General features: G+C 37.6%; 1 protein-coding gene across 2 annotated transcripts in view; it reads left to right on the top strand.

Annotated features, from left to right (window-relative positions):
- Positions 1-19,108, top strand: part of LOC139149671 (proteasome activator complex subunit 4-like) — a 69,660-nt gene extending 50,552 nt beyond the window's left edge. For both annotated transcript variants that reach the window (XM_070721530.1, XM_070721531.1), the window contains exons 39-40: positions 10,554-10,687; positions 15,624-19,108. In XM_070721530.1, the coding sequence (XP_070577631.1) occupies positions 10,554-10,687; positions 15,624-15,758 (269 nt within the window). In that variant the 3' untranslated portion in view covers positions 15,759-19,108. The remainder of the gene's footprint in view (positions 1-10,553; positions 10,688-15,623) is intronic.
- The last annotated feature ends 8,108 nt before the right edge of the window (positions 19,109-27,216 follow it).

Genomic DNA, 27,216 nt, shown 5'->3' on the forward strand with positions numbered 1-27,216 from the left:
ATTGAACTAAAATTTTACACTCATTATCCCTAGTGGCAGTTCTTTTACATTTTCGAAAGGCATTTGGATCGGTCATGTGCTTTGGCCGCTATATTGGATTTTGTGAAAAATTGCAATTTCATCTTTAAAACTATTATTTCCAGAACCAACGCACCGATCCAACTGAAATTTTACTTCTGTCACCCTTAGTGTGAGCACTTTCAAGTTTGTGAAAGGCGTTGGGGTCGGTCAAGTGGTTTGTTTGCCATATTGGATATAGCACAATCGCAATTTCATCATTAAAACTCTTCTTCTCAAAAATCAACACACAGATTCACCTGAAATTTTACTCATATCTTTCTTAGTGCGAGCACTTTCAAGTTTGCGAAAGGCATTTGGATCGGTTAAGTCGCCACAATGTGCATAAGGCTGCAGTGTAAAACCTCGTCAGTCAGAAGATCGATCAGTGATGTATGTTATATTGTACACTTGAAAGTCAAAGACGGCACAACAGACTGCAATGCCCGCTGTCAAATTCAGCTAGCAGTCACACGAACCCTAATATCGGCGCCTTGTTTAAGGCAACTTTGGCGACCAGCTTTTGTACGCAAGGTGACTTTGTCAAGTATACTGCCACGGAAGTACTTAGAGGAGTGTGCCACTAGCTTTAAGGGGTGGCCGACTGCTGTGATTGACTGAATAAGAGACAAGGTCCCGCCAGGGCACAATTACTGGGGTCTACGCACAGCTGATATGTGAGTGTCAAGGATCATAAATGAAGCTATTTGGGTAATTTATATGTAGGTGTCTCAATACACGCTCACTTGTTCATCACTAATAAAAAAGAAAGATACATGACATTGCAAGGTGTGGTGTCTCTATCTGACATGCATGGAGTGGCCCTGGTGTGTTGTGTAACTGAGAGCATGTACCTGATTAAAAATGTAAACAAGACCACATCAAGCCCAGCTGTAAATGTCATAAAAATCGCTGATACACATCTATTAAAACAACACCTTGTTTAATGAAGTTCTGCAGCTTGATCTAACTTCACTGTAATTGCTGTGTGCCATTGCACGCCCGGTCTGTGACCGCCGAAATGTACCCTTTATTTATCAGCGATTCGGGGACTCTAATATTGATACTAGACAATAGTAGAATGACTTGCCCTATGCATCGGTACGCCAGATCTGTGAAATCGTCGATATATTTACTGCATGTTTATCGGGAATTTAGGGACTATACTAGAATGACTTGCCCTGTGCCTCGGCACACAAGGTCTGTGAAATTGCCGATATTTACCAGATATTTATCAGCAATTTGGGGACTCCAATATTGATACTAGACGAACTAGATTCTGTCAAATCCCGGGTAAATATCCGATATATATCGAAGAATACACCACCTTGCAGTTCTGGTCAAACCCGACTTCCAAGGACTGACTGTAAATTCGATACTGAACGATACTGGATTCTGTCAAATCGAGGGTAAATATCCGATATCGGAGATTTCACTACCTTACAGTTTTGGTCAAACCCGACTTTCAATGACTGACTCTAGCTTCGACACTAGACTATATACTTTCTGTTAAATCGCGGGTAAATATCCGGTATATATCGGAGATTTCACCACATTACAGGTTTTGCCAAACCCGACTTCAAAGGACTGACTCTAGCTTCTACAATAGACGATACTAGATTTTCTCAAATCGCGGGTAAATGTCCGATATATATCGAAGAATACACCACCTTACATGCAGTTCTGGTCGAACCCGACTTCCAAGGACTGACTCTAGCTTCGTTACTAGACGATACTAGATTTTCTCAAATCGCCAGTAAATGTTCGATATTTCGGTACGCCAGATCTGTAAAATCGCCGATATTTACTCGATGTTTATCGACAATTTTGGGACTCTAATATCGATAGTACACAATACTAGGATGACTTGCCCTGTTCCTCGGCACGCAAGGTCAGTGAAATCACCGATATTTACCAGATATATAGTTATCGGCGATTTGGGGAGTCTAAGGCCGCGTTCAAAAAAAATGGTGAGGGGGGGGGGGGGGCTGGAGGAATCGTGATTGAAATCTTATTTTTTTTCAGATCCCCCCCCTCGATACCCTCAAAAATTTTCAAGTCCCCCCCCCTCAATACCCTCAAAAATTTTCAAGTCCCCCCCCCAAATTACCATATAGCCGCATATTTGTTAGGAATGCACGCAGAGTAAAAAAAAACATGTAATGTGTCGTTCTGCATGCAAATGTTCAACACTACCTCTTATCAGCAGGTTGTAGAGCCATATACCTAGGGCAAGTTCTTAAATTGATTCATTTTTAAATGCATCAGTGAACTTTTTAGATTTCTCAGTCTAAGCCGACTTGAGTTTATCCAACTCCGGCCAGTTCAATGGCACCAGCTGAAAAGCACACAAAATGACAATCATGAGAGAGTATGAAAATTGTGTATTCCTAGCTACGTTTAACCAAATTGTGAAAAAATGAGCACAGTGACCTACTGAAATTTTTTTTTCAAAAGTACAAGACATACAACTCAGATGCCACTTATAAAATGTTTTACAAAATTGACAATACTGGAAGGTTAAAATATTCCATGAAATTAATGTTATAATCTCAGAAATTTTGGGTGTAATAATGGCAAAATTTGTATAACATAAATGATTCCATTTAGTCACACATTTTTCCATTTAAATTAGAGTCTTTACTGTTTAAAGTTTTACTTTTGTGTTATTGGTACAATGAGATGTGAAAATTTCATTCACTGCATGAACTTGGAATGAATGGTTTTATATATTGATTTTAAGTGATTTTAGAAAAACTGACTTTTCATCGTACATTTGTATAAGATGAAGTATGGTGACCCCATCTTTTTTCTCTAATATTTGATTGTTCTCATATGCCAGAATTCAAAAATCCATGGTAACTGTTAGTCCCCTAGTCTTCTATGTGTTGCTCTCTGGCTGGATCTTGTGTACAAGTAGATGTATGTTTCACTGTCAATTGAGTGTCCTATGACCGAAACTCTTCTTAAACTACATCAGAGTCAGAGCTACATGTATCACTGTCACTGCCAATATGTAGTAGCAGGGCAGTAGTTGTATTAACTTTTTATTTTGACAATATTTTTGTTCAGTTTATACAATTGTGTTCTTGTTCTACTCCTACAGAATGTTGAGCTATCCAGTATTCAGCTTGCCAACACAGCCTACATGTACCGTGCATTTGCATCATTCAATTATCACCAATATTTAGACAAACGGGCTTTGTTGAAAAACTGAATATTGTGTTTTTCAGCAGCATGCTGTAGAGAGACACCAAGAAAATGTGTTTGATAAATTGCATAGAAATGTTGAAAAATTATCAACAGTTGTAGCTCCTGCCCCATTACAAGGCCAACTTGTTCTACGAAAATTTAATGACATTCATACATTTTTAGACTTTTTCGAGATTAAAGACATAAAATGAGACAAAGCGGTTCTGGGTTTGTTTAATTATTACTAACATTAGAACCATTGGCCGACATCAAAATGTTGGGAGTCAAAATATTTTCAGGTCCCCCCCTATAGGCAGAGCAAAACTTTCAAGTCCCCCCCTCGACTACCCCAAAAATTTTCGAATCCCCCCCCCTGAATTCCTCCAGCCCCCCCCCCCACCACTTTTTTTGAACGCGGCCTAATATCGAAATCAGACGATACTAGATTCTGTCAAATCGCGGTAAATATCCGATATATATCGGAAATTACACCACCTTACAGTTCTGGTCTAGCCCGACTTCCAAGGACTGACTCTTACTTTGATACTGAACGATATAGATTCTGTCAAATTGCGGGGAAATATCCGATATTGGAGATTTCACCACGCGTGACCTTACAGTTTTGGTCAAACCCGACTTCCAAGGACTGACTCTAGCTTCGATAGTGGACGATACAAATTCTGTAAAATCGCGAGTAAATGTCTGGTATATATCGGAGATTTCACCACATTACAGGTTTTGCAAAACCCGACTTCAAAGTACTGACTCTAGCTTCGATACTAGACGATACTAGATTTTGTCAAATCGCGGGTTAATGTCCGATATATATCGAAGATTTCACCACCTTATAGTTTTGGTCAAACCCGACTTCCAAGCACTGACTCTAGCTTCGATACTAGACGATATAAATTCTGTCAAATCGCGGGTAAATACAAGGATCATGAATGAAGCTATTTGGGCAATTTTATATGAAGGTGTCTGAAAGCAGCCGTATTGTTTTTAACAGAGATAAGGCGCGCAGTTTTCGACTGCACTGTGGTTTCTGTCAACTTGAGCCGGTATTTCTATGCAACCATAATCCCAGCCCCTACGCAGTGTATAAAGGCGTTGGTCAGAAGCATTGATAATAACTTATAACAAGCTATATGCATCGAATCTGTGTTTTACGTTCATATCAGAGAGTAAAGTCTGTCATCGCGCTGTAAAATGTGGTCCATACTACAACGAAAAATAATTGTCGCGAGCTCATTTTTACCTTCTCGTGTCTATTTATAGACAGAGAAGGTATTAGAGTTGAAAACCAATATGCCGCTGTCAAGAACTTCCGTCTGTCAAGACATCCGTCTGTCAAGATCCGTGGACGTCATGCCATTGTGATGGGTCATATCATAAACTGGTGGGGGTGTTCATGGCTCAGGTTGAGGTGTGGGAGAACGATTTTGAGCTATGACAAAAAATCAAAAGGGACTTAGGCTAGCGGCATAGCCACAGTGTTAAGCCTTTCTCCAAGTTTCTTAGTTGACTACAATCTACCGTATTACAGACTACTGAGCTGACGTTAGGGGTACTCACTTTGTGTTTGCTCACTCTGTGAGCGCTAGTGATTGGTACTGAGTTGCGTGGATATCCCCTCATGGCCTCACGTGATCTGGGCCTGTTGCTAATCTGCAGAGATGATCATATGCCTCCGAGTCTGAAAACTGTCATTGTGTAAGCCTGTCAGCATTTTCCTTGCATTTTTTCTCATTTAATTTTGCAAAATATCGGCGAGTACCTCAATATTTCAAGATAACTCTTTCTTCCCAATCGTTTCCTGGAGTTTCAGAGTCATATGAACGAAAATGAGTGAAAGTTTTAGACAGGAAAATCGGACGTCGGCCATGTTCAATGTTTACAGTACAATCAGAAGTTTACGTGGAGGAATTAACCAACAAACACAGGAGTGTTCATGATGCCCGCCCTCTAGAGGCAGACCCTCCTATATGAAGTACCACATTTGATGCTTGTGGAAAGCTTGACCACACAATGGAGCATTTAAACTTTTAGAAAATGACAAACTGAATAAGAAGGTGTTCAGAAAATGTCAAATACTGAGGAAAAATGCGCAAATATTCAAAATAAACAGGTTAACTGATTGGTCAGCTATAAAAAACAATGAAAATGTTTATGATCAAAAGTTTTTGAGATGCGCACATTTTAACAAATACAGAAATTATTAACATTATAAATATAAGACCAAACTATTTTTCAGGGATGGGACAGGTTGGAAATGAGGGGTGAGAGACAAGGCACTCCTATTGCTGCATGTGGATGCAGCCACACCATTTCATTTACAGCATACTTATTCACTGTGTTGTGTTCAAGTTCCATATTGTACTGACTGTCATACAAGGATAACATAAGCAAATCAAATCAAATTAGAAAAGGATCAATGCTGTTGTGTGGATTTTGCTGAACATGGCTGATATTTCGCCCTATATATTTGGTATCCAGGAAAGGCATATTTTGATGTAAAGTCAAAATTAATACTGCATTGCTGACAATATATTTTACCGTTTCTGCATGAATTTTTCTTTTTTAAATTATAGTTTATTAGTACTTCAAACAGATTAACAGTTATCGTGATGTCAACCCATAATTTTACATCACAAAGACTGTAATTCTGCCAATTTTTTTGTTTTTCAGTCATTTTATAATTTTGCACTGCACAAGATGATTGAACAAATTGCAATGTTTGAATTTGTAAACTCAAAGAATAAAAATCCTTTGGTCACAAATTAAATTATTTTTTGAAAAGAAATTTACTCTTAAACACTTTTAGCATATATTCTTTACACGGTCATGTATTTCAAGGAAAATAGGCCTATTAAAAACAGTAATTTCTTCACTTTCAATTTTTTTTCAATACTATGACAATTATCAGCCATGAGGTTATACAAACACAAGACCAGATAAGCGTTTTTCATCATTTCCACAGGACTCTTTGGAAAATCCATTAAAAACAGTTAAAAGTGACTGGAAATGATCACTTGGTATACATTTAATTTACAGATGCCAGGTGTGTATTTCACATGCACTCAGGTCAGTAAGGAAGTGCGTCATTACTATTTTGGACTGTTTAATTTTTTTTTTTTGAATTGTTTAACTTTTTTCCACATTGAACTATCTTTAGGCAGTTTATACTGTAGCTTAGAATTTTTTTGATTGATGTATTTAATCATCTTTTGGGTTCTTTGGGTCCATATCCCACCTCATGCCCCTACATCATCAACTATTTACCAACAACTCCATGCCAACAACCAATTACCTGACCTGGCCACACATTAGAGAAGGTACAGCGTCATTGACGGTATTTTTCAGTTATTGATGTTTGTCAAGTGATGATTAATATATCATCACAATACCTACGATGACAACTCGCTGGAGCGCAGTCGTACGTGGTGACGATGAGATAGACGTTAAGTCCCTGATTGAAACTAAAATGTCAACATTGTGAAGTAAGGATGTTTTATTGGATAAGCTTATAGGCTGTTTGTCATAACATTTTGAAATCAGAAAGTGAGAGGTAAAATAATTGTAGAAAACTGTATTGCATCACTGTTGCTGAAATCACAGGCTATCGACTCATTACCTGCGATTTGAAAAATCGTCACTCACAGCCTGCAGGTAAAATGGTTAATCAGACCTGGACGCTCTTGCCATTGTTATAGGTCTAAATAGGTGCGACCATATCAGTTGTTAGTGTAGCTGTTCAGAATGTTTGATGCGCAGCTTATTACAGTGGGAACACTCAGTAAACATGCACTTCCTCAATTCCAAGGTTTGAATATTTAAGCATGATTGTGCACTTGAGTGAGACCAAGGTAAGAAACAAAAATGCTAGAAACGTTTGCTTCAAGTACAACTACTGTCACTATTTAGTCTCAACGATCAACTCCATGACTAATTTAGAACTTTCTTGTGTATGTTATCCAAACACTCTACATTAGGTGCCATAAAATAAATTCTTTGTTTGCCGTTCGCGTGCGGGTAGGATTTTCAATGGACGAAATCTGAAAAACAAACATAAATCGCCTGCTTGAAAATAAGGCACGTTATGCCCGTCCTTTGTTCGCAATGACGCAGGCAGTGTTTCCGCTGCCTGCTCGCCAAATCGCAAATGCGAGCGAGGACACTGCACTGCACAGTGTACGCAGTAAAATGCACAGAGATAAAGCATTACGTCTCAAGTTGAATGCAGGACAGCGCGTGGACAGACAAAGTGATGACGTCATAGTGCAATATTCGATTCGCAAGTTTGGCTAATTTTTGCCGAAACGTTCTCGGCAAACACTACTTTTGGCAGATCGTCCATGTAGCCGACACGAACACGAAGTGTCTGTTACCGGCGTTGGAACACTGAAGGATCGAAGTGACGGTGAAACTAAGCAAAAACGGCAAACTTTCGATTTTGACTTAAGCAGCTCCACCAATATTGGAGAGAAACCACCCCTAACGCAGGTTCTAAGCGCAAGTAAGATATGACATGGAAAGAAAGTTTATGATGAGAGTAGGAAAGTCGACTGGAATTTGTAAAGTTAGGAACGGCATGGTCAAAAGCATACGGCTCTTTTTTTCCAACGTGAATTGGCTTCCTTAAAAATTTCGCAAGAATTTTCAGTGTATTCTGACGTGATATTGTAAACAAATGTTCAGAGAAGGCGCTCGCTCGTCCGCCGAGTACAGTCGACCTACTTCCGCATTCAAGTCTTGTCGCGATATTTGAGCATTTAACTTGACCGTCAGTGAAACAAAAATATGTTTCTCCATATCAAATCATTATGTGTTTTATATTTTAGGGTTCTCTTTACATAATAGACATGAACATTTGGATTTATGATCCGTGATTTCCGCGATCCCTGGCATGATTCAAGCTGGCCGTGAATACGCACTGACGTTTTTGGTGATGAACCCTGGCCCTGTGCGCTGTCCGAGCATCGCTTGCTAAATTCATGGAGCTACCAAAGCTCCTTGCCAAATTCAAGCGTAAAGCAAATGTATTGAAAGTCTAAAATGCACACATTTCTCAAGTCTGAGAGTATTTTACTTTTGAACTTCTACGAGAATGGATATCTAATTCGTTTGAAAAACTGGTATGCTGAAGCAGGTTTCGTGCCGTTGTCTATAGCAATATGAATAGTACTGCATTGATAGCGATTATAGGTTTGTAACTATTAAATATAGCTGCATCGCATACGCCTAACTTTTGACAAATATAACTAGCCTTTAAAGTTACTGCAAGGGAGCATTTCACTCAACAGAAACAGTGCCCAGGACTAGTATTATTTGACACTTAAAAAGGAGGATTCGTACTCAAGGCTGTTATGATTTGTTCAGCGACCCAATCTTCTTACCGTATACAAATTTTAGGCAGATCGTCCATGTAGCCGACACGAACACGAGTAACTGTTACCGGCTACCAAAAACTATGAAAAATAGTAAAGAATGAGCTAAAAAACCACTATCAGTTTTAAGTTGTAGGTAGAATAAGTCTGTGCCTTTGTATAAAATACTATAAAAATAGTAGAAAGTGAGCAACCAGCTGAAAGTTAGTAGAGGAGACCTTAACCGCATATCATTTGCATCTCATTGTCGGCTACATGGACTGTGTGCCAAATTTTAAGCTTATAAAAGAGACAGTAGTTTCAACTTTTATCACGATGTTTAGCATTTGTTTCCTGAGTGACAACTCCATACTTTGTTATGCCAGTAACTTTTGCAGTTTAATATTTGGACTTTTCAGGTTTTGAAGAACACCTTTTTGTTCTACCCAACATTTTGAAATTCATAGTGTACAGGTCATCAAAACAACTGGTACGCCAAGAAAAATAAAACGTTTCTTTCTTATCCTAGACATATTTCAAAAATTATGTGGTGACGCGGGTTTCTTTTTTCATTCTTCAATCAACAACGCGGGAAAAAATGACAACAACATACGAATGCACGCAGAGATAAATGTACAGCAGTGTTGCTTTATTATTTTTGTACAGCAACAGTTCAGCGGTTTGACTTTAAGTGCAGCATTTGCAAATTTTTCACAGAGTAATATAAGAGTGAAATACATGTACAGTTCTGAATGGAATGTTCGTGTCAATTATTAGTTAATGGTTCTGTTTTATACAGGCACAATCGTGATGTATTTTTTGCAGTTTTTTTGCATTTATTTCCTCATGAGCAAAAAATAGGTGGTCGCAGCAGATCGAATTGACACGCGCGAGGATGAGAAAAAACTGTATTTTTCTTGTCATCACATCAGTCTGTATGGCTTACAAGTGACGACACAATCAGTGGAAACTTATTGTAATGCTATTTCCCATTTGTCTATGACACACACTTTTCAAAGTCATGTAAATGGGAAATGGGGAAAACGATCTTTGACACGAAGTTTTCATGTATAACAACTAGTTTCAGGATTTATCAACACATGTTAAATTTCCAGAATGAGCTATGATGGTATACATCAATTGTACTTAAAATTTTTGTTCGCCTCTCTCTGTCAAGCATACTTTTCAAATCATTTAACATGAGAAGTGAGATGCGTGAGCTTTTAAATGTATTTTCAAATTTGTTAACAATTAGTCTACAGATTTCTCCACACACGAGGCACATGGAAGCTCAAAATTTGCACATTGTATCATCAGTGTAAGTACTTTCAACCATGGCAACCGCTTGGGCCCCGCCAACGCTGCTTGCAGCTTTAATCCTATATTCGATGTTGCCATGAAGCGAAAGATAAGCATACATGATTGTGGAATTTATGGACTGATTTTATCATGAAATCAGAATGCAGCATAGAATTCATCTCTAGATTTTTTTGTATCGTCATTTTATTTTAATGAATAATTCATTATATCATTGTAGCAAATATAGGAAACACTGAACGAAATATTTATGATTACTCTTGAATAGAAAGTATTGCATGTCCATTATGTACACCATTCAGTTTTGAAGAGAATGTTTTAGTTTCACACTGCAGTATACCTGGCCTCTCAATAATCCATATGGTGGCCTCTTCACAATTTGTTCCGGCCAAAATACCAAAATTTGAAATTCGTTCAAAACTATAATTTGCGTTCGTACGTTTTCATAATATACAGAGAAATGTAAATTTATTAAAACGGAACCTGTGAGGAAGTGGAGTATTTCATACTCCATGACGTGAGATAAATTGTCATGATATTCAGGAGACTTTTATGGTGATGTGAATTTTTGCATCCCCTGTGTTGCGCACCTGCTGTGATTTTTCTTTCTCTGTATTTTTACAGCGCTCATCCAAAGGCATGCCGGTGTGCTAGGTTTGAGTGCCTGCATTCAGGCGTACCCGTACGACGTCCCACAATGGATGCCCCAGGTGTTGATGGACCTTGGCAACCACTTACACGACCCTCAACCAATCGAGGTAGGGATGTATTTCTTTTTTTTTTTGAATGATGCGGCATGTTCAAAATGCATTTCACATGTGTTCATTTGACAGCACGTCAGTATGTATCTGTGACTTGACTCAGAAAACAGGCATTTGAAAGACAAATGGCCGTGGCTTAGCCATGGAAGCATTAAAAAATGAAAGGCCGGCTTGTAAGTCATAAAAGTCAAGGCGGACATTTTTACAGGTATTTATTTGTTAGTCCCCACGGACACCGTCCGGGGGGACTTATAGCTTGGTCATGTCCGTGCGAGCGTCCGTGCGTGCGTCCGTGCGTCTGTGCGTGCGTGCGTCCGTCCGTCCGTTCAAGCAGATATCTCAGAGACGCCTGGAGCGATTTCATTCAAACTTAGTAAATGGACTACTTCATATGTCATACAGATGCACGTCGATTAATTGTTTTGTGATACGATCCAATATGGCTGCCAGGCGGCCATTTTATTATGATTTTTCATGTACAGAGCCATTACTCTAGCATGTTTCAACCTATTTTATTCAAAGTTGGTACAAGGACATTGACCTATGTCATACATATGCACCTCAATTTGTTTTGTGATACGATCAAATATGGCTGTCATGCGGCCATTTTGTTACGATTTTTTCATATACAGAGCCATAACTCAGGCATATCTGAACCGATTTTATTCAAACTTGATACAAGGACATTGACCTTTGTCATACATATGCATGTCAATTTTTTTTGTGATACAATCCAATATGGCCACCAGGCGGCCATTTTATTACAGTTTTTTCATGTACAGAGCCATTACTCAGGCATGTTTTCAACCGATTTTATTCAAAGTTGGTATAAGGATATTGACCAATGTTATAGCCATGCACATCAATTTGTTTTGTGATATGATCCAATATGGCCTCCATGCAGCCATTTTGTTACGATTTTTTCATGTACAGAGCCATAACTCAGGCATATCTCAACCGATTTTATTCAAAGTTGGTACAAGGACTTTGACCTATGTCACACACATGCACATTGAATTGTTTTGTGATAAGATCCAATATGGCCACCGTGTGGCCATTTATTACGATTTTTTCATGTCCTGAACCACAACTCAGACATGTATCAAGCGAATTTATTAAAAAGTATTTTGATCACAGACCTAATGAAGAGGACTTTATCCTCTCTGAGGACCTGTAATCAAAGTACCCATTAACAAGTGGGGACTGTGTCATCAACGATGACTTGTTAATGCTACAGCTAGACTTCAGGTTTGCATTCGAACTTGCAAGGTAAAATTTGTGGGATTTTATATTCATGGTATTTTGCAATTTTCGTCAGATAATAAAAATCTTACCAAATTTTGCTTCTAAAGTCTGTAGAATTGTTACTATAGAGGCTACACTTACAGTACAATGACATGAAATTCCTATCCAACCCTTGAGCGTCCATTATTGTGTCAAAACAGGTTTGCCCCTTTAGGGAGACATGTTGATGCTTAACCTTTTTGACTGCAGTAGTTGACTAAGGAAGTGGATCCATGCTTTGTGTATTAGCTGTAACCCTCACCAATGACAACACTTTCCAATTAAAGGTATACTGTCACTTGTTCCAAATTTGCCACAGTTACCATGGAAAAAGAAAATCTAACCAATCACAGATTTTAAGTGGGTGGCTGCTTTTTAAAAACATTGCCCTCACATGGGCATTACCAAGGAACGCCCCTTTCACCATATATGGACATATTTTGATTACAGGTGACTGTATACCTTTAGGTATTGTTCTTATTTGTTTTTAGCTAGAATGTAGAGGGTTGTTTGTGAGCTGGCTTGAAAAATAATTTTTGTTTTTGGTTTAAAATGTATCTTTTCATAATATCAGAGCAAAATCAACAACTACAAAAAAATGGAAAAAGAAAACTCACTAGATGTTTAGTACTGTACTACAAAGGATATCACTATATCATCCTTTTCATTATCTCCAAAATAAAGATGTAATTTCCACACACTGTCCAGATCCCTGCAGGGCAACGATGAGCCCGTGTTGCCTCAGCAACCGCTTCTTCCCCTTTGTTATTTTCTTATGCCAGTGCTTGAGTGAGTCATTGCCATCGACATGTGAGAAATTTTCACAGGAGCATGCGCACTGGGAATATTTATCTTTCTGGAAAAATCCACGGTTTCCAGAGTCATCAGGTGTTCCGGCTGCTCTACTGCCTCTGCTTTGCAAATAGATACGGATTGAGGCAATTTATTGCCACAAGCCGAGCCAAGTGTGACATTCAAGACATTTTTCTTGCATTCACTAGGAAATAAATATCTGGCTTTTAAGATTATTACGTGTTGGCGGCAGGATATGAAAAAAACCCCCCAGTAATTGACACATTGCAAATGTCACCGGCTGCTTCAGTCCTACTGACAGCGTATAGTGAGGATTGAGATTCAGAATCATGCCAGATATTCTCAGGATTCAACAGTTCGGTAATTTCATGAGACAACATCAGAACAGACGTCTGATTTCAAGTCTGATGGCTTCTCCTGATTTTGTTGCCACGGTGAAGGCATTTCCATCGTCAGTTGGGAGATATTATTTTCCAGTGAAATGGAAAGGTTTTGATTCACAAAGAAAGTCCATGTCTTATGTTTCATATCAAAGCTTTTTACCCATATTACGAAGATTACAAGTTCATGGAGTGTAATGAGATCAGGTTTTGTGTATTTGTTGCATGGTTCTGGATATTTCTCTGTGTGTGTACTCACATACAATCCAGGCCACCTATTCTGAGAATTTGTGAGGAAATTTTTATTGTGATTGGTCCCTAGCGTAGATGGCACATATAGATCTTTGAATTTCAGTGCTGAGGGGTAAGATGAAATTTTGTTCATCCTGTTATTAAAATTTTAAATGAATATTCCATATTAGCTGCCAGCGTTGTTGCCATGGATACCAGCTCATACCCAAGCTAAGTGAATGTCATGATATTACCGTGCTGTAAAAACTGAAAATGTCCTGAAACCATTTTTATGTTCGCATATATACATCCTGGACAATAGTCTTTGTATCATATTACCATATTATTGTATTTGATGAGAAATCTCCGGATAAGTGCCAAGATTAGTGTCTCGTTCGTACTCAATCTCAGCTTAGAGCGAGTTAGTTTTTCAAGTAATATCTTGCTACATGTAGGTGTAAACATACCCCTACCCTTCCTCTTTGGGTTGGGGGTTTTTGGTCAGGGTGGTTCAATGCACAAATTTGAGCTCCTTAGAAAAGTCTGTTTTCTAGAACTTGCTTGGCAAGTTACTCTAATCAGTCAATTTGGGCATTAGTGCATGAGATAGTGTAAACCTGTGCCACAGCGATGTACGCATCTCACATGGATTGTCTGCCACAGCTCATTAAGATGATGTACTTTATGTCCGTCTTTCAGTGTATTGAGTGAGAGACACAAGGCGCCCCTATTCAGTGTTGTGTTCAGCACTCAGTGTGTTTCCCTACAATGGTCTGTATCTGTGTATCAAAATTTGAACAGACCTAACATGAATGCCATGAAACCATGCGCTGCAGCCTGTGATGATATCATGTCACGGAATCTGCATTTAAAAACACTTTTGTGTGTGTGAACTTTTACGCATATCACAGTTATAGCAGTTGAATCAGGAAAATTAAAAACAGTAATTTCTGGTAAACAAGTCGACGTAAGTACAGAGTTTCAGAAGCATAGGGAAGAGAAAAGCATGGAGTTGCTCAGTTAATTATTGCACGTGAAAACTAAAATATCTTTGGTGCATCCGCCTCCTTCAGTATTTTTAAAATATCTCACTGCTCAGATTTGTTTATTTGCCATCTGTCGTGTGCATGTATTTGCCCTTTGTCATAATTTTGCCCTTATGTACATCCTTAGTCGTCAGTTATAATATCATCGTAGATCAACCATAATAGTAAATTGATCACCGGCACAGAATGTCAAGGTTACTCAAAAGGGAACGCCTGTCAATATGAACTGATCCAATATTGAACCACATCTAACTTCTGTGCGGATGCATGTATGGATGATAGATTGTTAAACTGGTTATCCATTTTGCAGTGGACCTACACCGTCTCTGAAATGACCTCTATTTCTTTATTGCTCATTTTTTTTTCTTTCAGAGAGTCAAAGGAAATGAGCAATTTTAAATTCTCAGTTCCCGGGGAAAATATTCTCAATCAAATTTATGTTGTTTTAAGTGCACTGTTTTCCAGAAAGCGTTATTGAAGGTTTATAAACATGGTAATTGCTAATAAGAATGAATATGTTTCTCTTCATAAATTTATCATGTGAGAAAATATTTTATATTTGTCCACTGTCACCACCAAATATGGAAGAAATCACAGTTTCCCACTTACAGAATTGGAGATAGATTCATGTTTTCTGATGGCAGATAAAATCATAGACAGTAGGATTATTAATATTTTTTTTTTTGAATTCCAATAAAGTACAATTGCTCTGTAATATGCATCTGTTCTTGTTCTGTCATGACCAAAACATTTTCCCATTTTATCATATTGCTTTGCCTGTTATTGTTATCTTGAATAACATGCTAGGTTGAGTTTGTAGCCAGGGCACAAAAATTTATGAAAAGGGTAATTGATTTTTGTGACTTCCGTATCACATGCCTTTGTCTGTCAAGTAGTTTGCAAGAATATTGTCCCACTTGTGAGTCTTCAGTAAAATGTGACTTTATTATAATATTAATTAATTCACCAATTAAGAAAGTTGTAGTCAGTAACTGTTTATCATTATGCTGTAGCAGGAATGTGTAAGACACTTATTGGTAGTCATGTGTCTGTGTGCTGCTATCTCTGCAAACCTGAAACATCTGCCATGCAAAATGTAGCTGTTGGTTGCCATGACAACGTGAATGTGAATTGGACATGTGAAATGTGACAGTATGCTTTTTTTCCTTGCATGTGCAGATGACGGTGAAAAAGACTCTATCAGACTTCAAGAGAACACACCATGATAACTGGCAAGAGCACAAACTGCAGTTCACCGATGATCAGCTGGTGGTACTGACCGACCTGCTTGTCTCCCCGTGTTACTATGCGTAAGATGGCTCCGGTGAGTGTGTAGATGGCTCTGATGAAATGCAACCCAACAGATGGTCAACTGATTGCAGAGAATGGGAATTTCTACACACAGCACTGACAAATTCTGAAGGAACTATGGACCAGTATTCACAATATTCACCATAAAATAAACTAGGGGGATCATTTTTTCTTATCTGATCAAACAGCATGAAAATTTGTTACCTTGAGGAACACAAGACAAGCTTTCAAGGAGAAACTGACATTGCTGCAGAGTTTGAAATCCTGCAAATATCCACTTCCTTAAGTGCAGTTAATACCCTGACAACATAGGTTTGAAACAAATGTCAAAATGTAATTGTTTGCAAGTAATTCCAGAATACATTTGATGTTTTTTTAATGCATACAGATGTTTAATGGTGAAAAGTGCAAAGGTCAATGCACTTTTCACATTTTTAATGTTCTTGCCTGATGATGGTAAGTGACACCAATAATTAATTAATTGATTTCACCTCAACTGAAGACAGCATGGTATCTATAATGTATTTGCAATGAGTACCAATGGCTTAAATTGATCAAAAACCTCTAAATAATTTTGTAATTCTTTCATAATTATTAAATTAATATTATTCTGTATTTAATTTGAGTAATTTATACACAGTTCATTTTCCAGTGCAGATCAAGATGAAATCATTAATTTACAATCATCTAAAAGTAAATTTATCCATCTGCTGAAATTATATGGAAGTATTCTTACTAGAAATTGAGCATTTATTTGATATTTTGAACAAATGAACGTTATCCTGGATTCACTTTTTTGAGAATGTGGCACCTGCTCACCGATTAATTGTGCAAGCCTGAGCAGGAGGTCACCCGCACTTTTTCATATGCAGGTGGTAAAATCAGGTTTTCGAATATTTTGCAAAAACTCTCTAATGTATGAATCTGTGAGTTAACTATGAATCGAATCTTACACAAATGAAATCTCGTCTGCATATAACCGTGATCTGTACCTAATTTTGGCTTCACACTGAATTATTTGAAGGTTGGTTTCTCATGGCAGGATGGTTCCTGCAGTCTTCATCTGCATTACATTGGAGTAGCTAGTGACTGAACAATTCAGAACTGCACGTTGCCAGTATCTTTTCGTAGGGGAAGACAAATTTACTTTACGCAGCGTTTTTTAAACTTATTCTAATCTCTAGTTTGAAGCTTAAAAGCTAATTTGAAACTTGCATCTTTGACTTACGTACTTTTAAAAAAAAATTTTTTTGTTGCTTTTCCTTTGTTTGTCAGATCACATTTGATTTTCTAGCTGTCGCTTTTATCATATCAGAAAAATACTACCTTTCCGTGGCTTTATTGGTCAGTTCTTTCCAAGATACCCATTGTTACTAACCAGCCCATGGCCATACTGTAAAAATTAACAAAGCTCACCATTAAGACGACTGGGACATTTTAAAATTTACGTGAAATTGCTGAAAGTTTGCTCAAAATTATCAGTGACTGCCAGCTTGTCTGAGACTAGCAGCGTTCACTTCATCAAGTAGGAGTTTAAAATACATACATACGCTGTCTATCAATTTACACACTCAGATTCGCACATCAGAATAAAGGTATCGGATCGATTGGATGTTCAAAAAGTACCATAAACACAAAAACTGTAACCGATACACAAAGATGCTAGCCCTGCTGCGAAGGCTGTTTTATATGGGCACTTACCACTCTTGGCCAAGCTTGAAGTTACTGATAATTGTCACAACTTCAGGTCAACATTCAGCAATTTGAAGTAAATTTTAAAATGTCCCAGCCATCTTAACAGCAAGCGTTCATAATTTCTGTTGTAAGTTTCGCTCCAGTGTACGCATAAAGTGACATGCAGTGACTCTGTATGTGAAATCTTTGTTTTGATAGGACAAATGTCTGATACTGTGTGGGTTGTTCATTTTTCCGTGATGTTAATTTTCACTGTTGTATATATCATGATCTAAAATGTCTCCTTTCTTTTTCAATTTGCACGAGGGATGTATTTCTCATCATTTCACACAATATATGGAAAATTGTAAGCTACCAGCAATTATTTTACAACTGGCCATACTAAAAGTTGGTCTCTTTCAAATTTGGAAACATTGTCGGGTTAAAAAGGGATTTGATACAGCCAGTGCTTCTGTCTTCACCTAACCTTGCTCATATCTTGCCATGCAATCTTATCACCTGACTGAATTCCTAAAATCTGATTGGCCTGCTCTATGCACCATGTGATCAGTGATTGTGAATAAACAAAATCCACAGGGATTGTGGCAATGTGCGATAATTGATTCGAACATTTTGAAAAATTGACGTGAACCTTTTTACCCTCCCCCTCCCCCAGTGTTAATAAAGAAGGCACAAATCTACCGGGAAAATTGGCTTTGCTCTTTTTTTTGTGTTGCAAGGGATATTGAATTGATACAATAACTGAAACAGGGGGAAAAAATAAAGTAAATCGATTTTTTTTGTATTTCTAAGAATGGTTCAGTTCACGGTGAATCTTTATTGGCAGCTATTATAATACAGGTTTTTAATATGTCCAATGTCTCAGGTTCATTTTATTTATTACATGTATTTGGATGTAAATCAATGCACAGAATGTGTAAAGGGGTAATACATGTTGTGCCTGGAATGCAAAGATAGTTTATCTGTAATGGACATAGCCATTCATAGCCGTATCTGAGAATAATACCATAATCTGGTTTTGTCATTTTCATTGAAATCAGAAACAGCCTGTTACCTGTTTTGTTCCCTTTACAGAAATGGTTCTCTCAGCGATTTTCTTTGTTTCACTTTTATTCATATTTTGGGGTTTTTTTTCTCTGTTGTTTTAATGTGACGGCAGCCTAAACTTCAGCTTACAGAAACAAAACTTGTGAAAGCATGTAACAGGTGGTCAGCAATATTGAGGCCAGTAGACAGTTATAGGAAATTGAAAATTTAATAAATGCATTTTTGAACATGTGCACATGCTGTGCCATTGCAAACAGACAATATGTATACCTTTCAGTCAGGTACTGTGTTCCATTTCTGGTATGTCCATTTCAGTTGCTCTCAGTATGCTCATTTCAACCGCTCTTGTAATCTCACAAACGGTTCATTGACACATTTCATGTACTATTTTATTCTAATATAACCATTTCCAAGCTGTATGTGTAGGTTTGAATGCGGTACAATCACAAACAAATAATTTCCTTTTATGAAGTGTTTTTTTTAGATTTTCTGCAAAGTGCTATTATGATTCAAATGTGATGCATTATTTAATTGGAATGTTTTATGTTTATGTATCTTTTTTTTTTCGTGGTTGTCAGGGGACACCGAAATAAAACAATATAATCCCCATATCTATCAAGCTTACTCTGAGTTGTCTATTTTCATTTGAGATTATGTGTCACCGTAACAGGTACTCCTAACAGAGAAAAGTGAAAGAGCCATTTTGCCAGTCCATTAGCTAAGGCATTGGAAACACGGTGTTGTAAGACATGATACACTGAGTATTACACTGTTTGATGAGAATAATGGTACCCAAGATAATGGTGAAATGTAACACTTGGGTTGCTTTTAATGAACCGCTCTCAGATTCCACAGATGCTTCTATTTTTACTCAACGAGTGCGATCTTGGCGTCAGCTTTCTTTTCACCTTTCAATGTAATCACACTCTGGTCAGAGAATTTTCAGATCCCAGTTTCCACAGCTGCTATGGGGGCTCGGGTTCGCCTGGTCACCGCTGCCAAGTGAAGTCTTCTGCCTTACAGTTCATTTGCAGGCATGCATTCAAAGTAGGTCCAGAACTGTTTCAGCTGGTTTTTCCCACAGGGAAGCCAGGATAAACAAACAAAAAATAGTAACAAAAAACCCAGCAAACAAATAAATAAAACAAACATCCAAAGAATCAAAAAAAAGCAATGAATAGATAATAAATAACCAACAAGAACGTCAGTATCACTATCCAATGTTTGATAGTGACGTCACATTTTGAACATGCTCTATATGTTGTTCAGTCAGTTATGCCAATTCTTATTCGATTTGTTGTTTTCCCTGTTTGTGTGTTAGTGTTTTTGCTGGTTTATTTGTTATTTATTGTTTGCTCATTTTTGTTTGACTGGTTGGTTGGTTGTTTGTTTTGTTCATATATTGGTTGGTTAATTTTTTAATATTTTTTGCTTGTTTGTTTATCATGGCCTCCCTGACAGTGGTTTTCCCAGCTAAGTTGTGCGAATCAAAATTCACGTATTTCCGAATTACATTGCAATTATTCAGACATTATATACTCCCCGTAAAATTACAACTAGATTCGTCTCAGAGAACTTCAACAATGATTTTTTAGCTTCCATCGAACGTTTTGAATCACACTTGAAACTCACTAAAAGCATCTTCAATTTGCATTATGCTGTCCCCAAAATTGCAGCTGAAGTCAAAAGTCTCCAAAGATTTTAAGTCCACAAAGTTGGTGCTAGTTGTTCAAACAAATCTTAGCGATACTGCAACAAGTCACCCTGTGAAAGAAAAGCTAAAGTCTGCTTGTAATCACGGCAAATTTTAATTATTCGGTCATAACTGTCAGGATAACGTTAATTCTCGTCTCATCAATGGCCACCGAGTTTCATCGAGTACAAAAACGATATTTAACACACTATAGGTCTACATCTGATGTTGATTCCCATGTTTTGCTCTTTGATTTGTTGAGGAACGCCTGTTGTATCGTGGACAAACCATAGCAGAGCGTCGAAGGTACAGTAAAACCTGTCTAAACTGAACCGTTCAGGGACTGAGAAAATTGTTCAGTTTGGAGGTGTTTGGTTTATAGACTAGATGTCCTTTTAAAGAGTTCTGTTGGAATGGGACTTGGAAAAGGGTTCAGTTTAGACAGGTTTCCAGTTTAGACGGGATACGATTTTGACGGGTTTCATTGTTTAGACCATCATGTAAAGACTTCGCGCTAGTGAGTAAAATTGGACCTGCTTTCATGACCATAAACTTAGTCAGATGAAATCTGCATCGAGAAATGTCTTGGCATTCAAGATTAGACGTAGGTAACTATATCTTCAGCGAACTAAGTATATCGGTGAATTGCACCTAAAACTCAAAAATATCAAGACAACGGCCACAGATCTTCCTATTTTTTCCACGAAATATTACAACAAATTTAAGAATATTGAACAATCTTAAATAATTTTTTTTCGACAAAGTTTTCCCTCCTGGAGTAGGCCCTACGTAATATGAAAATCACTTCATAGGAATAAGGTCATCTCTTGGAACCTACAAATCAAATAGGAAAACTATGAGGAATGAGGTATAATGGAAAAAGATTTTTTAAGGAAAAAATATTTGAAAATTCTAAAACGTTTACCCAACGCAAAATATTTGTTAGTAAATTTGAACATGTTTAATCGAAGTCATCAATGGAAACCTACACACAAATGTTACAAGCTGTAAGACAAGCCAATTATCATTATGTTCCATAGCTAAACAAAACACTGATTCAGGCCAACCCAGTGTCATTCTGATACCTACTAGTTAACTATGCTTGACGGATCCATCATCTGTTTTCGTAAAATTCGTTTAATTTGGAAATCTACAATCAGCAAACCGCAAAGAGTCACGTTCAGGCTATTATGAATTTGTGGTCAAATATTTTAAAATTCCATTAACTCTACGGCAACCATTGTAGGGATATTAACTCATTCTTGAAATCACTAAGTTTTACACAAATTTATCTATTAATTGTGAAAGCGACCGCAACCGAATTGAATGAAGATAAATATTTGTTTTGTTTGTTTGTTTGTTTGCTTGTTTTGTTTGTTTACATGTATAAGTGAGTGAGAAATGACTTTTCTTTCGATTTACTTGGTATTATTGCAAAGAAAGGATTCTTTGATGGTAAGGTGTTTAATTAGATTTCGTTAATTAGATTTTGTGTAATTTATATTTCCATTTCAAAAGCAAAAATACCAAGCCGACTTCCACGCTCTGGTTGGCATCAATTATCTTTCCTTCGAAGAAGTCGTGTTTCAAAAAATTGAAATGCATATCTTGAAATGACTTGCTCCTAGCTGTGTTTAACTGTGTGGGTGAACATTTGGCGCTACGCCTTGTTGAATGAGATAGGCGTTTTCTGTGTGAATGCATGTCACTGAGATCACGTGACGACGAACGCATCGGCGCTTATTATCCGGATTTTATTTTGATATGACAGATGCGACACTACTGATCGATGCAGACTCCTCCAGCGTGCTTTTAGCTCACACATTCTTATATGTACAAGAGTGCTCACGTGATATCGCATTACAGGGTGTGCATTGTCAGCAGCTTGTAACCTGAAAGTGTGAAAGACCTCAACGTCTGACCGTCTGTGGGTAATTATAAAAGATCAATAGTGCGTCGGCATGCATGCCCTAATCGTTAGAATGAAATTTCTCTTTTGAATCGTCAAATTGGATCACATAGCTTTTTGAATAATGCACTAGCCATTTATTTCTGTGATTCAATCAATTTTAATGTAATGATGATTGGTAGTTGTTTTTTTATTCTATTCCGACAAGGTCAGACCTAAATGTAAGGCGGCGAGTAAAGAGTAAATTTTTCAGTTAATAAATAGATGGATTTATTGTTAAATCACTTGTAAAAATCTTTACAGCGATATACATTTCACAGCTGTTGTTAGTTTCATGAATTTGGCGCGTAATGGAGCTGAGTACATTTTTTTAGAGAAAGTAATATCCGAATGTGTAAAATGGAATATATCAACAACAAATCGTCTTGTTTCATAGATAAAGGAAGTGGTTTGATTAAGATCATTAATAAACGAAACAACGGGTGTTTTTCTCTTTTATTTCACCGTTCAAAAGTCTGCATTTATAGATTCGCGACGAACATGTATATTGCCAACTGTCGACCGTATTAATTACTATGATGCGCTTCAATATGAAAAGCTGAAGAGAGATTTTAAGGCTGTAACTAAATATAAGTTGTGAATCAAAAAATACAGTCTGTGTAGTATAGAGAAAGGGTTTAATGAAAGCCTCAAGTACACCATAGAGTGATGGGATTCTATCTGAAAGGTTAACTAAACATATATGCGTGTATTTCAATATTTTTTCTGGGCCTTCCAAAGAAACCATGTTTTCCGTATGTGTCTGTTAATGGAGAAATACCATTATCATGGCGGCACAGAGTGAAAATACAGTGAATATACAGTGCACCTTTTAGCACAGCAGCTCTGCTGTGACAATCTATATACTATTAGCGTTTATTTAATAACAGCTGAAGACTTTAATGGAAATGAAATTTTCCGAAACCTTTTAAGTGCCTGTAAACAGAAATTAAACTGTTTTTATTAACTGTCTTATTTCTTTTTTTTTTCTTACACTATTCTGCAAAGGTAGCGTGATTTCTGACATGCCAACTATTATTGATGTTTAAGATACTAGTATACTATTATCAATAATTGGATTCTTTTCTTTGATCTCTAAATTAAGATATAATGGCAAGATCAAGACATTTACGAATAAAAATCTCAAATGCTGGGAAGTATGTACATATTGAAGGAAAGGAAATAAGATTGCATTTCACTATTTTGTTCTTGTCATCAATAAATTGCAACGGTAGCCTCATTCCCATGGCGAGATGTACAGTCTAATGTGATATCGTGATTCATTGGAATTCAACGTAACAGTTGGCCGATAATAGCGTGAGTTTAACCTCTGACTGGCTTACAGCGCTTCTGTCTTCCGTTCCTCTTTGAATGGATTGCGGACAAATATATGCTGCATGTTTTTACTACAGTCGACATAGAGTGCCATGCAAAGAGACAAAGTCCGGTGTGAGATTGGGCTGAATGAAATGGCAATCAACTACATGCCTCGACGTTCATGAGTTGACGCCTGATGGGTTTCTATGAAATACATAGTAGCTGTGTCTGCGTGATGCAATTTGTATAGTACAGCAGGGAAGCTTACAATTAACCCGCCAAGTATAAGCTATGGTTTCATACTCTACATGAAACTGTGATATCATACAAGGTTGCATTTCCCTTCGCAAAGCGTTTCCTATTCAGGATCGTTAAGTGCTCCCCGTCTCGATTCAAAGAAAATATGCCACCCTCGCTGTCACGTGATGAATGGCGGGATAATTTTTCTCATTGGCATAGTCGTCACGTACAACCATTGGATTAACGATCAGGACATGCACAAAGAAGGGAGCACATTGTCGGATCATTGATTTTCCTTGTAGAAAAAAAATGCTACGTTACACAGTCCACACAGTCCCCGTATCAGGAATACTTTGCAACGTTTTCAATATGTTGCTTTCAAAAGGCGGGGTGAATTTCCTGTTTATCGTTCATGAAAATATGGATTTTAGTATGGCATCATCTCGTTCCACAGAGATAGCAACATAGAATATGTTCGACGTAGGGTGACTGCAATGCGAGTCAAGCTGTTACTCACGAAATTGACATACGCGAAGGAAATCGCGAAGGATAACGCACGAATGTTGTACGTTATCCTTCGCGATTTCCCTTTTAAAATCCTTTCAAAAGCCAGGCCGGAGAATTCATCGTTGATTTGGAATTATATTCCTTCACGTTTTCTTCACTGCGGCAATAAATGGCCCGGTGCTGTTAGCGACGTTACAGCGCCAAGTCCAAGTACATGACCCGACATCTGTAGATATTGGATTTTATCTCAACAGCCCACGCTGGCGATTCTAAGCCTCGAGACCTTGGGCAGCCTTTACAAAAACTTCCGCCATGACCTTTTCACCAAATATAAATCAATTAAAGCACGCTCATTCACTGCGTTCCTTTCCTGTTGTGAAATCTTTTCCATACATCGTAAACCTTAACAAAATCTTCTCCATGGCAATAAGGCCGACGGCAAATCAGGTCATAAATTGGGATTTTTAGCTTATTAATCAAGTAAAGGGTCCACCGTGAGATGAAGGAGCGATTCGAACATGGAAGGGACTTGTGGGATGTATTGCACTCTCTCGACCGGATTATCATCGCCACGGGAATTCTGTTGAAAATTGCAAGTTCCAGTGATTTTTTTATAAGAACATTTTTCTTTGAAGTTTACGTTTCACTTTCTTGAAAGACGTGTAGCCACGGATTGCAGTGGTAAACATGACAACAAGAAGGGTATACTTTGACACTGTCAACGATTGATATTCCCCCCTCATGGTTTATCAGGTAACCCTGAGTGCAAATGTGTTCTACAGGTGTTAGCACGTCTTTATGTGTGTCCGTGTTTATATGTGGCGAGATGTGCGTGCATGCGTGTGTATTTGTCCCTGCAAGTATTTGCGATGCGTTTGGTTAAAAATATGACTGCTTTCCATGCATGCATTAGCATTATAAGTGAGTCGATATATTGAAAAGCAGGATAAAGTTTTCCTGGTGAAAGTACCTCTTATGACCATATTGGGATTCAGTGTAAAAACGGCCCAGACAAAATCAGTCTGTAGAAAATAAAAGATATTGCAGATAAAATAAAATTATAAAAATGTATCAAGCCTAGCGAATTCTTTGAACGGCAAAGGGTTAAGATAAAGACTACCGTATTTCTCTGTCACGAATGTAATCTCCTTATTGATAGTTTAGCGCATGCGTGCGGTAGTTTACTTGTACACATGTTTTCTTGTTTTTTTGTGAGTGCGTTTTGTTTCAATCGATTCAGTACATATCTACGTCATACTACAAGATATACTGTTATAACTGGAAAATTGCCCGTGCACATTATTTTAGTTTTAATATCCGAATAACTCGCCAAAAAACATGTACACACGTTTAACTTTTTCGTCATTTTTTGTGATCATCCGCTTTGAATCATCATCTTTTGTTTGGAAAAACCTGCAAAAAATTTACTTGTCAGCTCTTGCCTGTACATGTTTCCATCTGATTTGTCAAATAGTCATAAGAAATTCTTTACCAAACACAAACATGATTGTTGTTGTTGTTTTTTAGGTACGGAGTGACAACTTGAAGATGTGCCTTAGCTATCTAATAGCCATACAACAATATTCAGTATGTGTTGACAATTTAATAGGACTCCGAATGAACCAGACATTCAGCTTGAATTCAAAGCAGAGTAATTAATCCCCATATGGACGATGATGCACGACTAGACCCGTATGTTGCCAAATTGGAAGTGCTACAATTGCAATTACAGCAGAGCAATATAAGTATCAAATTATAGAAATGGGCTCACGGGAATATTTGAAATTTGTAAATGTATCTTTCCCAGGTCGTGAAATGAAAACAAAGTGCCTCGCCCTGGCATCTCGGTTCCAACTCACTGTATGTGGCGAATGAGAAAGTGGTATCGCCATGGAAACGAGACGTGTGTATCGAAATGTAAGGGCGCGGCGGGTATCTCAACGTTGAAATGACGGACGCGAGTCTCCGATCTCGAAAGTAAACGCCTGGTAAATGAAACATGCGGGAAATGTAGTTAATAACCTTACATTCAGCCATGTATATTTGAATCGCATTATATGAATTGTGAAATGTGGATTGTAATCACGTCGCGGTTGAATCCAGGATATTGCGGTGTAGTTTAAATGAAGATTGAAAGCGTTCATTTCTAAATAGAGCGAGGAACAATCAAATGGTACATCATTTAAGACCAACCGTTTTGGATATCAGTTATACAGTCACCTATATGAAAACATTTTTTCTATGAATCACTTTTCATAAAACGGCCCTGACAAAATGAACATCCGTTACTTGGGGATTTCCAGTCAGCATATCTGCCTGGCTCGCCACCTAATATCTATGATTTACATCTCTATCGACGTAACATTTCATTTCATGTAGAAACGGCCACGGCCATTGTTTGATGTACATATATCATCTAGCCAGGAAGGATTGTTAAGTATTTTTGATGAAAAGATGTATTTAAAGAAAAAGAGACATTCCTGCCTATTTAAAATAGACAGGCCGTTTTACCAGCAGTGCATACTTTGCCTATAAAATAGGTTTTTTTTGTCATTTTTTTCCCTTTATTTTCGATAAAAAAATCTTTCATCTTTTATGTCAGATTTAATCAATACAAAGGTATCCTACAATCAGTCTTTTGTTCAGGTTGCCCTTTACCCCGAATCACCAAATCGCTTTTTTTTCTTCCTGTCGGACAACTGTACTTTGTATTGGAACATAGGGAGCAATTTTATAAGTTTACAATGTCGGAGACAAAAACTCTCACATTCTTTTTAAATAATATCGATGGAGTGGTATTGAACAGCTTCAACCGCCCGAATGCCTGCTATTTTGAATGTGACTACGTCAAAACTTTATTTTTCTAAACGAGCAATCTTTTTGTTCAACATGTCGATGCCTGTTATCGGCTATGCAATCCGTGCACTACTCCGTGGCAATGTTATCGATACGAACAGATGTGGACAAAGAAAGGAAACCAGCTTATCGAATAATAGGCCTACCAGTTGGAAAAT

This window comes from Ptychodera flava, chromosome 14 (assembly GCF_041260155.1).
Source record: "Ptychodera flava strain L36383 chromosome 14, AS_Pfla_20210202, whole genome shotgun sequence".
Lineage (NCBI taxonomy): Eukaryota > Metazoa > Hemichordata > Enteropneusta > Ptychoderidae > Ptychodera > Ptychodera flava.